Source organism: Sciurus vulgaris, assembly GCF_902686455.1.
Source record: "Sciurus vulgaris genome assembly, chromosome: 2".
Classification (NCBI taxonomy): domain Eukaryota; kingdom Metazoa; phylum Chordata; class Mammalia; order Rodentia; family Sciuridae; genus Sciurus; species Sciurus vulgaris.
The window spans coordinates 12,515,840-12,527,863 of record NC_136462.1 but is presented as its reverse complement, the minus strand read 5'-3'; the positions used below and the strand labels follow the sequence as shown (position 1 = coordinate 12,527,863).

At 56.3% G+C, this 12,024-nt stretch overlaps 1 protein-coding gene across 4 annotated transcripts in view; it reads right to left on the bottom strand.

Moving 5' to 3' along the window:
* Positions 1 to 3,162: 3,162 nt before the first annotated feature.
* PRIMA1 (proline rich membrane anchor 1) overlaps positions 3,163 to 12,024 on the bottom strand; it is a 47,153-nt gene continuing 38,291 nt past the window's right edge. For 3 of the 4 annotated variants that reach the window (XM_079130154.1, XM_079130152.1, XM_079130153.1), the window contains exon 5: positions 3,163 to 4,134. In XM_079130154.1, coding sequence (XP_078986280.1) covers positions 4,032 to 4,134 — 103 coding nt within the window. In that variant the 3' untranslated portion in view covers positions 3,163 to 4,031. Of the gene's footprint in view, positions 4,135 to 6,948; positions 7,089 to 12,024 lie in introns of all 4 variants that reach the window. The other variant, XR_013762301.1, reaches the window with a different exon arrangement.

The following is a 12,024-nucleotide window of genomic DNA, read 5'->3' as shown; positions in this document are numbered from 1 at the left end:
CCACTGCTCCTGCCTCCACCCTGCTGGCCTCTGGGTGGGCTTTGGGGTGCACAGGACTGTGCATGAGGCCTGAGTGTCCCATTGGTTCTCACAGCACCAATGCAGGGCCCATGCAGGTGGCCAGTGGACAGCGCTGTCACTGCAGCCTGGGATGAACACAAACTACTTGTACTGACTGTGGCAGGACAGTAATTGTAACGACGGCTGCCTTCCTCCGTGCACCTCCGTGCAAAGGTGCTTCTCAGTACTGGCAACGCACCAGATTCCCAGGTGGTGCTGGAGACACTACTGAGAAGGGGCCTCCGGCTCCAGTGGAATCTCCATGACGCCTCTCACGTCCTGATGCCAGAATGCAGGCCCTTCCCGAGTCCTGCCTTCAACTGACCACTCTTGGGATGTAGGCCCAGGTGGGGAGAGACCTTTTCCCCAACTGCAGGCATGGAGGGCCCTTTCCGAGTCACTAACTCTGAAGCTGTGGGGAACCCAGGAGGGGACAGAGGAGCCCAGCCAGGCCCCAACTGTGGGTAGACAATATGGGTTGGGGTCCCCTCAAGTGTGACCAGAGGGTCTGGACTGAAGGTCCCGGTTCAACCCCAGCCCACCCGTGTGCTGGTATCTGAGTGTCGCTCTCCACCTCTGACCCGTCTCCTCCTCACCCACCACCAGGATGACAGTGCCACCCATCTCCGTTCTCTCAACCTTCCCACGTCCCTGATGGTGAGGTCCGTCCAAGGAGAGCTGCTTTCCCGACAGGTGCTGGAAGGATGGCTGCCTCGGTGAGGCTTCCCTGGTGGTGAGGCTGGGGGGCCGAATGGGGCCACCAACAGTTCCTGCTCCCTCCCTCTGGGGGTGGGTGAGCAGGGCGGGCTGTGCCATCTGGGCCCCTCTGCTTGGTGGGGCAGGGCAGACCATGGGTCCATGCAGGGGTTGGGGGCTGTGGGGCACTGACGATTGGATTGGGCACAGGAATGGGCACGCTGGGAGGCAGACCCTAGCTGCAGCCAGTCAGTTCCTGCTCCCTACGATTCCCATGAGCACTTGCCAATTTGGGGTGACCAGCTTCTTCTGCTTGTCTGGGACCTTTCTGGTTTTATCCCTGAACATCGACCTCAGGGTGTTAAGATACAAAAGAGAGAGAAGACACACATGGTCCCACCCAGCCCTGGGCTGGAGCAGGACCTCTGCCCGGGCCCGCCCTCTCCTTTCTGCATTGTACCCAGGGGCAAGTGCGTACTACAAATGACAGCGGACAGTCATCTTTATAAGTATATTTTTAATGAAAATAAAAAAGTCATGGTGCTTCCTTCCTCATAAGCAGCGTATAGTACACCCCCAAGGCTGCTGGTCCCTCTTCCTGTACAGAAGTCTCAGCATGAAATTGACATTATGGCTTGTTGGTGGACAAGATGACATCAACCTGCGCGTGTCCATTGAGACAGAACCCTGAGGGACAAGTCCTCTCTCCTGCACACACGGCACATTGCTAAAAAGGCAGATTTCAGGATATTTACATTCATGCATTGCGGGTCTCACACTACCTGGGCTGTTTAAATCATACTTTGTACAGATGCTGAGAGTACAGTGATTTTGTATATATATATATATATATATATTTATATATGTATAGATATCTCTTTAAATATATATAACTATATATAACATATATGTCTATATTTTTACACCTATTAGCCTTTCTTCCAAAGCTTCCTTTAGAAGCCTCTTAGGAACACCTGATGACTCCGGCGGATCCTAAATGCCATTGGGTTCTAAAGTTGGGCTCCCGGATGAGACTGGACAGCTGAACGCATCTGAGAAATTGCACAGGGCTGGGCATCTCATTCTTGGCCTTGGAGCTCGGCTTCCCCTGAGAAGGGCCTGTGTTGAGCGCAGCAGATTCATTTTAAATATAAACATTCTAGGCTCACGCGCCCTTTTGTTTGCTTCAGCCTTGTGAACTAAGTTTCCGGTGGGCCTGTCCCTCTGCACCATGTGTCCTCTGAGTGGCCAGCCCTGGGTTGGGGGCTGTTCTCCAGTGAACCCTTTTTGAGGAAAACTGGGTTCGTCCCTTGGCTCTTCCTACCTGGGAAGGAAGGGATCTCCCAAGCTCAGCTGAGGGTGCTTGTGTGTACACTGGAGCCCTGGATGCCTCAGAGGCCAAGCGTGGTGGACAGCTCAGCCATGGTTCCTACAGGCCAATGGTCAAATCTGGGCTAGGGCAAAGCCAAAGTTGGACAGTTGGACCTGGTGGGTGTGGAAAGCTGGGCCATACCTAACCTCCCTGGGCTGACCAGCCTTCCAGGGCCCCTCAGCCACCGGTCTCCCTGCAGCCGAAGGTGCCTCTGATGGCTCTGGAGCTTCTGACTAGCCAAGGCCAGATGGCAGGTGTTTAGGAGCCACCTGCACAGGTATCTACCAGCAGCTTGCACGCAGCAGGAAATGCAGGCCATGGGGGATGCGCTCTGGGAGATCTGCTGGGTTTTCCACCTCCCCTATCCCTATTCTTCTGGTCTGCTTGTCACCAGGTACTGCATCCCCAGAGCACTGGGCAGGGGCAGACATGATGGTGGCCATGGGTGGTCCTGTGCCAAAGTCAAGGTGTGCTGGGGAAGTGAAATCTAGGTCCAAACCCAAGCCAAGTCCTCAAACAGAAGAAAAGGGAAGGAAGACATAGCCCCCCATGCAAGGGCATGCCATGGCCTATGCCCATGAGCCTAGGGCAGGACAGTGGCACACAGCTCCAGGGACACATGGCCTCCAGGATAATGGACGTTTCAGCCCAAATGGGGGCTGGTTTTCATGGATGTCAGTCTTACCTGGATTTGAAAGTCTCACCTGTAGCCCAAACACCGGCCAGAGAAGCTCAGTGGTGGCTTAGGTGGCAAAGTAGGTCCAACCAGTTCAGTCCCTACAAGGCCAGAGGGTGCAGCCATTGAACACGACCAGCGGCTTCTGAGCAAGTGTGTGGGGGTGATGAGGGTGGCCACGGGGTCACGCGTGTTCTCCTAACAAGGTCTCCAAGGGTGTAGTGATGCACCCCATGGGCAGGTGGCCACCTTGGAGCAGTCAGTGGGCTGGGGTCCCTGCGCCTGGAGGCTCCCTCCCTTCCCTCCCCTTTCTTCCCAGACTCTCTTTGAGGACTGGACCTCAGAACAGACATTTGCAAGGACTCTCAGGAGAGGCTCTGGGTATCACGGTCAGGCCTCAGGGGACTCTGGAGCACCCAGAGGATCTGGCACACGTGGTGGCCTCTGCCTGCTGAGGCAAGGCCTGGCTCATACAGGGGCTCGGGTCCTGCGAGGCCAGGTGTGGGGTTGGGAACTGGTGCAGGGGCCGGCACCTTGCCTGGCCTCGGCTCCCGTGACTCATCACCTGCTCCCAGGGGATCTGCAGGTGGGGCCCACCATCCCACGGCAGCAGGCAGGAGCGCAGGGCCCAGGCATGGCTGGGGACAGAGGGTGGAGGCAGGCCCGGAAGACCGATGACAATCCAAGTGGGCTAAGGACAAATGTGTGGGAAGCACCTTTGAAAGGGGATGTTTGTCTCATGGCTGTGTCGATGGCTTCTGTTGGGATGTTCAGAGAAGCAGGTGGGCTTCCCGGAAGAGGAGGGGCTCAGGAGCCAGGAGTGGGTCTTGGATCATCTCTCTTTTGGCTAAAGTGGGGGCACCTCACCAACCCAGTAGGCGGACAGATCAACTGCCTTCAGCGGAGTGCATGCTTCAGGTAGTAGCTGGGGGACAGTCAGGGGACCAAACAGAAGAGGAGGAGGAGGTGGAAGCCGCAGGTGTGACACTGCCCAGGCGCTGCTTGCAGGGGGCCAGGCTCTGCCTGACACCCACAGTGCTTCCCCTGCCTGCCGGCTGGCCTGGGGGTGGCCAGGGGAGGGGGTGCCCTCTCCTTTAGAGGGCTCGAGGCCTGCAAGACAATGAGGTCCTGGGCAAGCCCGGGGTCAGCTTGTGTCCACTTGCCTTCCCATGTCCACTAGTACCACCAAGGTGTCCCTCCGGCCAGCGGGTGCGGCCCCGGACAGACTCACACCACGGCACTGTTCGCATCCACCCCTTTGCTGCTGGGCGAGGCGCTCATGGGATACTCGGCCACGCTGGTGCCCTTCCCATCCTTCCTCAGTGGTTTCCTAGAACCGGGGAGGGGAGGCGTGGACATCGTTAGTCACCAGTGCCTGTGGGCAAACCTTCTGGCATTGCCCATTTTGTGAAAGTCCTGGAATAAAGCCGTCTGCTCTGGGTTAGCATCCTTAATCTGCTGGCCTTTCTGGGTCCATCAGAAGCAGGATGATTAACTAGAGTGACAATACAATTTAGCATACAAACTAGGAGATGAAAACATTGCTAAGACACTACAGAGATACAGCCACATCAATGTTCATAGCTGCTCAATTCACAATAGCCAGACTATGGAACCAACCTAGATGCCCTTCAATTGATGAGTGGATAAAGAAACTGTGGTATATATATATACAATGGAATATTACTCAGCTATAAAGAATAATAAAATTATGGCATTTGCAGGCAAATGGATGAAATTGGAGAATATCATGTTAAGTGAGATAAGCCAATCTCAAAAATCCAAAAGAGGAATGATCTCACTGATAAGCGGATGATGACACTTAATGGGGGGTGGGAGGGGGACAAGAATGGAGGAAGGAGGGACTGTATAGAGGGAAAAGAGAGGTGGGAGGGGTGGGGGGGAAGGAAAAAATAATGGAATGAATCAAACATCATTACTCTATATAAATGTATGAATATGCAAATGGTATGCTGTTACTCCATGTACAAGCAGAAACAACTGTATCCCATTTGTTTACAATAAAAATAAATTAAAAAAAAAAAAAGAAAACATTGTTAAGGAAGCAGGCCTGAATTGGGACTGTTCTAGACAAACCAGAACATGCAGTCAGCCTGGTATGACCAAGCTTTGTGTGATCTCTTGGATTATGAGCAGATGTTCATGAACATGGACACAGACAGTTCATAGAAAAGCAGCACTAATGGGCAGCTTTACCCTCTTGCTTGTGTAGCCGAATGGAAAATATGATAAAGGGGATGGTGGTGGTGATGGTGGTGGTGGTGGTGATGGTGGTGATGGTAGTGGTGGTGGTGATGGTGGTGTGGAGGAGGTGATGGTGGTGGTGACAGTGGAGGAAGTGATGGTGGTGGTGACGGTGGAGGTGATGATGGTGGTGGTGGTTGCGATGGTTGTGGCAGGGTAATGGCAATGGTGGTGATGGTGGTTGTTGGCAGTGGTGGTGACGGTGACGGTGGTGGTGATGTTTGGACCCAGGGCGGTAGTGACAGAGTGATATCGATGATGATGATAGATACCCAAATTAAATTATTACACACTATGCTTCTTGAATCCTTCACCCTGAACCATCTGTTGCTCATTCCAGAGGACACTGAACCCCAAGGACCACTATCCTATCTGCATGGGGATCAGGGCTGCTGGAGGAGGCTCTGAGCAGGCCCTTGCTCACTGGTTGAGCTTCTGAAATCTCAGTGCTACTGCCTGGCCTGGCTCAAGTCATTCAGGAGGGCTCTGGCCCCTCCCTGAGTGACTACACTCCCCTGCTGGGCTGTACATTATGTGTCTCAGCTCCATGCCACAGTACTGCTGGCTCTTGGGTGGACCTGATCCCATCAGGCACCTCCTGGATCCCCAGGGTTAAGCCTGAACTGGTGCTTGCCGAGTGGCCACCATGAAAAGCTCAGGAATGGATTGCTTCTGCCTTCTTGAGTGTCTCCAAAGCCTCCCAAAGGCCACACAAGCAGGGCTGGCACTTGGTGACTGGCTCCACGCCTGTGGAATGAAGCCTGTCTGAATGAGCTCGGGGAGGGAGGTCTGCGAGGAGATGGTCCGAGTGGCCTGGGTGGGATCATCGGGCCTCGGAGAAGAAACGCGAGCCCCACTCTGCTCACGCTCCCTTCTTTCTCATGGTGGAAGATGCTCACAAAACCAGGGAGGAACGGGTTGCCCGTTCTCTGGGCAGTGAAGCCTGGCTCGGGGCCTTCTTCTAGAAAGGGAAGGTGACACCACGCTTCCTACCACACTTTGGGCAGAGCGCTCTTGTCAGACATGTCCTTGTCCCTCCTCACAGTCCCCCGAAGAAGCAAGGCTGGAGTTAAGAGTCACTTCATGGGAAACTGAGGCTTAGGGAGGGCTTTGACCTGCTGGCGACGCTGGCCCACCAGCCTGCCCGTGCATCCTGGCCCAGACACCTTCCCAGTGTTATGTCAGCTTTCCCCTTGGAATGGGCTCAAGTTCCCGGGGGCACAGGAGGGCCTCCCTCCACCCTCCCAGGCAGACTTCCAAAGCCCCTGCAGCGTCCTCCCCATCTGCCTCTTTCAGCTCTGACCCAGGACGTCTCTCGTCATGGGGTCCTAGAATACCGTCTGTGGAGAGGCTCACAGACACTTTGCACGTGGTGAGAGCGAGAGTGGCATCCAGGGCTCTCCTGAGAGGTGGATGTGGCATGTTCCCCTCCTGCCCCGGCAGCTAAGTCCCTGACCATTGTGCTCCCTGGGCTGTGGTCCAAAGTTGCTCCCAAAGCCTCTGGGCTTCAGTGGCACCCAGGACAAGCTGGAGTTTTACCAAGAGCAGAATAGTGACATTGCTGCAGCGCTAAGAGGCAGATGTCACAGCTCAGTGAACCCTGACTCCACCACTCTGGCTGTGTAACCTTGGGCAAGCCGAGCAACCTCTCTGTGCCTCAGTTTCGTCATCTATAAAATGAGCACAGTAACGGGTCCATTTCATAGGCTGGGAGGATTAATTGTGTTAGTGCATGTCAACACCTGGATGAGCATCTGGCAAACAGTAAGTGCTCCATAAGTGCTTGTTAACATTTAGCACTGCTGCTGGCAGGTGCCCGCAGGGGCTGCTCCACTGACTGGCAGTGGTCAGCACCCTCCAGTCTGCACAGAGTGCCTACCTAACAGGTGTCCCAGAAGGTCCGGAAGGGCTACAGGGTGATGCTAGGACCCAGCCTGGATCTGGACAAAGCAAGGAGAAGTATGTCCACCCCAGTCCAGACAGAGACGGGCACGGAGCGCTCCCTAAATGGCATGGTTCCTAAAACCAAGAGAAAGGTAGGTGAGCTTTTCCTTGGTCATGTGAGGACATGCCCAGGAGGCTGGGCCCTCCCACACGACACCTCTCGAGTCTCTGGGCGTGGGGAGCAGCGGACCTCTGTGTCCTCTGCTCAGCCTGCTGTGCCGACAGCCCTGGATACACAGGCCCACCGGCCACCACCTCCGCAGAAACTGTGCCTGTCCTGGGCAGGAAATGCCAGGACCCAGGCAGCACCCAGGCTGACATCAGTGCCTCCACGCACAAGCGCTGCTCAGCTGCAGAAGCAACAGGTGGACGCAGCTTGGGGCAGCTGAGAGGGAGGGCCCCCAGCTCCCACCCACCCCCAGGGTCTGCTTTCAACAAAGTGAAGGTTACAGGCCCCAGACTCTCCCCACCACAGGCATCCGCCCGCCCCCTGTGCAGCTCAGGATGCGCACAGCCCGCAGAGGTGGGCCATGAGATGGGACTCCTCCGTGACTACAGTCTTCCCTCACTCTGGGTCAAGAAGTCACCAAGCTATCCCAGTGAGAAGCAGCAGCCCCATTTCCAGGCCTGGGCACCTCCCTGCCGTGTCCCAGGCAAAGGTGAGCCAGGCTGAGCACCTGCACACTGGGGTGGGGCCAAGGGTCTTGGCCAGCTCCCTGGCTTCTTCGCGTAGCCCCTTCTGCTGAGCAGCTTCCCCTGGGAGCCACATGCCCAGAGGGGACATGGAGGGTGGGGCCAGCTGGGGATGGTCCTCTCACAGGCTGCACGCTGCCTACCCCCTGAGCACCCCTGAGCACCACTCTGTGGCCTCATTCAGGGTGACAGCTTGGATGCCGCAGAAAGGACCAAAGGGCTACTTACGGAGCCCTGACGGAGGATCTCCACACTAGCTCGGTTCAGTGGCCGTCCTTCGAGCCCCTGAGATGCCAGCATGACCGAGGGGTGAAGGTCCTTTGCTGGATGATCAGTCTCTGGGCAGGAGTGGCCCCAATGGCACCTGTCTCACTGGGAGTCTGGGAACCTGCTTCTCTGAGGCTCCAAGAACAAGGCCCAGTCCCTGACCTTGACCCAGTGGGTCTGGAGAGATGGCTTCAGAAAGGGATGAACTTCTCCATGACAAAAGAGAAGGGCCCCAAGAAGCAGAACTGTGGGTCTCCGTGAGCCAGCACTGGGCGCAAATGAGTCCACACAGGCACCTCCACCCCAGGCAGCCTGACACCCCAGCCCCGCCCATCTTGGCCTGAGCTCTTCCTGGACAGAGGACATGGTGATGGTGGTGGGAGACATGGTGGCATCCAGACTCAAAAGAGGCCCGTGTGTTGACCAGGGAGAAGCCAAACCCCCGAGAGCCCAGGGCAGCCATGAGGCCCAGGGGAGGTGCTGGCCTCAGGGCCACAAGATTGAGTCTGGATTCTGCAGCTAAGTGCGGGAGCAGCCAGAAGACCCAGGACTGCGAATGGCTTCAGCAGCTGAGGCTGCGCACTGGGGGCTCAGCACCTGATCAGCAGAGGCCCTTCCGGGGCGTTGGCGGGAGACGTGGTGAGCTGGACTCCCAGCTGCAGGCAGCGCTGGGGCGTGGGGGTGTTACAGGTGCATGCACAGGCAGTGGGGAGACGTGGACAGTGGGAACAGCTGTCAAGCCCCAGCCTGTCTTAAAGCCCCAGGGATCTCAGAGGCACTCCAGGTGCACTTCCTCCTCCTGAAGTTCATGGGGACTTGAGGGAGGACAAAGAATTTCCATCCTGTCCTGAATTCCTGGGCCTCCCTGTGGGTTTCGGGCCAGCCTGCCTCTTGTCCCCTGCTCCTCCCTTTCAGCTCGAGGCCTGAGAGGGGATGGCAGTGGAGGTGGGCTGGCCCTGGCCAGTGGGTGTGCTCTGTGGGGTGAAAGAGGAGGTGGCAGATGGCGGGGCCCTCCGTGGTGGGGCCCGAGGTGTCACGTACAGCGGGGAGGGAGACTGTGCCACTCTGAGGTGGAGGGGGCTGCTATGTCACCAAGCTGGAGTGTGGAGAAGGCGGACGGAGGATTCAGGGAAGGGCAGAGATGGTGGAGGCACAGGAGACCAAACTGGTGCCAGGGTGGAGCCTGGCATCGACCCCCGCTCATGCTCTTTACTCCAAAAAGATTCTACTTCGCTCACCCGGGCAGAAGGGAAAAAAATGAGTTTACTGGAATTCTAAATGGCATTTGTCAAATTAAAAGGTGGAATCTGGCAAGCATGTAAACAGGCCTCCATTCAAGCCACAGAAATAGTCACCAAGTGGCTCCTGGTGCGGGCACCACGCCAGGCGCGGTGGGGAGGGTGAGCGAGAAGAGCGGGAACCCCAGCTTCGCCTCCACCTGCAGCACAAGGCGGAACCAGGAACCCAGAGGCGCAGCGGAGCCGGGCAGACAGGCATCCCGCACTTTCTTTGCAAAACAAGGGTCAGCTCATGACCTCTCCAAAGCTTGCTGTGGCTCAGACCCCAGGGGAACTTGTCCCCACCCCTGTCTGACATGGCAGCTGCCCAGGTAAGTGTGTCCGCTCTGCAGGAAGGAAGAGCAAACCCTTCTCTAGGCCACCCCAGAGCTCCAAAAGGAACGTAAATTCTGGAAAAAAAGAAAAAAAAAAAAAGAAAACAAAACTACTTCCACTGATGAACCTTCTATTGAGTCTATGTTTGGGGCTGATCTTACAATAAGTTTATGAAGGAATAAAGCTGGAGAAATGAAGCCCTGGCACGTGGTGAGGGAGAGCTGAGCGTGGAGAGTTCCAGACGGAAGCTTCAGTAGGACCACTGGGCCTCAGACACTGCTGGGGGGTCATGGTCACAGGCCCAGAGAGCCACCAGGCCACCTGCGAGGGGAAGGGAGTCTCCAAGAGGAAACTGGTACCCACAGCCTGAACATGAAGAGGAAACCCAGGAAGGGAGCGGCCGTGGTACGTGGCAGGCTCGGGTCACCACTGAGGAGCCCGAACCCACACTGGGGTGCCACAGGCGGAGGTGGAGGAGAGGAAGCGTCTTGAAAGTCGTGGGTGAAGGGTGCTGACCCTTGTATCTTCCGTAGAGAAAGTTAGTAGATGGGACATTGTAAATGCTGTGCATGTATTACTCTGACAAAAATAAAAACAGAATTCAAAGGTGGCGCAAAGCCCTAACCACACTTTTGAATCATAAGCTCTTTAAAAAAGTGTGCGCGACATGCCTGACTCTTGGTGTGGTGCAAACAGCTCCTCTGCAGTCCCTCCTCTCCCCATTACCTTCCCTTCGAAGCACTTAAAGTCTTTTAAACCACTCGCTGATTAATTTGTTGGTGTGTGTGCTTAATCTGCCTGTCTCACTAGCAGGAGGAGGACAGGGACTCAATCCTGTTCTCTTCTGCATCCCTGGAACCTATTCTAGTCCCTGGCATACAGAAGATGCTCAATAAATACCCGTGGACCAACACGGACTGTCCGAACAGCCTGTGCCAGGCAAGGGCTTTTCCAAGTCACCACCAAAGAGACCGGAGCATTCGAAAGTGCTCATTCTACTGAAGTGGCTCAACACGGATGAGCGCCAATCTAGTGATCACTGGAGGGCTCGGCTCCACGCTCCCCAGCCCCGCCCCAGAGCACACACCTGAGAATTGGCCACAATCCAGCCTGAACATGAGGCAGGAATGGCTGTCAAGAGGTTTAATGGCAAATGCACAGCAGCAGCCAGGACTAGGACCCTGAGGCCCCCAGGCAAGGCCTCTGCCCGTCCCTGGATGTGCGTGCCTCTGTGCAGGAACATGGTGTGTGGGGGTCATTGCCCTTCAACACGGGGGCTTTCATGGAAGCAAAGGGTGCAAAGGCCACCCCGGAGGGCAGCTCCCTGCGGAGTGTTCCCAGGCCAGTGGGACTCCCTCCCCTGCAGGGATCTGGGGCCTGGTCTTCCTGCTGGGGCAGTGGGCACCCTGGAATTCTGTCTTGGTGACTTGATGACTCGCCCTTGTTTGAGTCTTCTCTCCCACATGGACTAAGAGACTGTGGTCGTCTGGACTCTCAGAGGCTCAGTCTTCCCTCAGCCTCTCCCCTGGCCCTGGAAGATGAGGTTTCTGGAAAGGCTGATCAGACTCCACCTCCTGCCAAGACCAGCCCCCTGAAGGCCTGGTGACTGTCTTGGTCCCAGATGCTCAATCCGACCTCTCCCCACTGGCCTCTCTCCTACCCTAGCCGATTCTAGAACCATCCTCCAGCAACCGGTTCTGGAAGGTCTGGTTGGGACCGTCCACAAAGATGGCTTGGAAACCCTCCCCTGGGACTGGAGGCTGTGAGAGTTTAAAAAAAGTGGGGCTTATCACTGACTTTTCCTTTTGCAGTGACATGGGCTGCTTTGTTTCTGAGCGAAAAGGCATGTTTCAGATGAATTATTGACCAAAAAGAAATGGCCAAGAGCAGGACATCCTCCAGGTGCTCCGGGGAGAGTAGACAGGCCTGGCTGGCACAGGCTCTCTTTCAGGCCCGCCAGCTCTGGTGCCCCAGGAATCTGGCAGGCCTGTGGCTCCTTCCCCACCTGCGGCGTGCCCAGCCCCCTCCTAACACGTAGGTTTCGAGGATGTGGATTACGAACATCTCAAAGGCAGAGGCTGGTCTCATTCCCCGGTGTCCCAGTCTTGCCCAAGAGGTGGAAGGGCATCATGGTGTTGGGATGGAAAAGGGCCTGGGCTGTCTCCCGGTGCCCCAGCTGCCCATCCCACTCTCTCCCTGCCCTGTCCACAGGAGAGTGATCTCCCTGACCGCCTCTCTCTGTACCCATGGGAGACCTGAGAGGCGCGGAGAAGCTGGGGTCGTGTCCTCCCCCTTCCTCTGTGTCTCCACCAACTCCAAGGTGGGTAGTCCCTCCCTGGACGCTAAGTCTCCAGCTCTTACCAGGTCCCCATGGCACCATTTCCGCCCTCTTGACTATTGTTCTAGCAGCGCTCGGTGCCCCACGGTGCCCCTGAGAG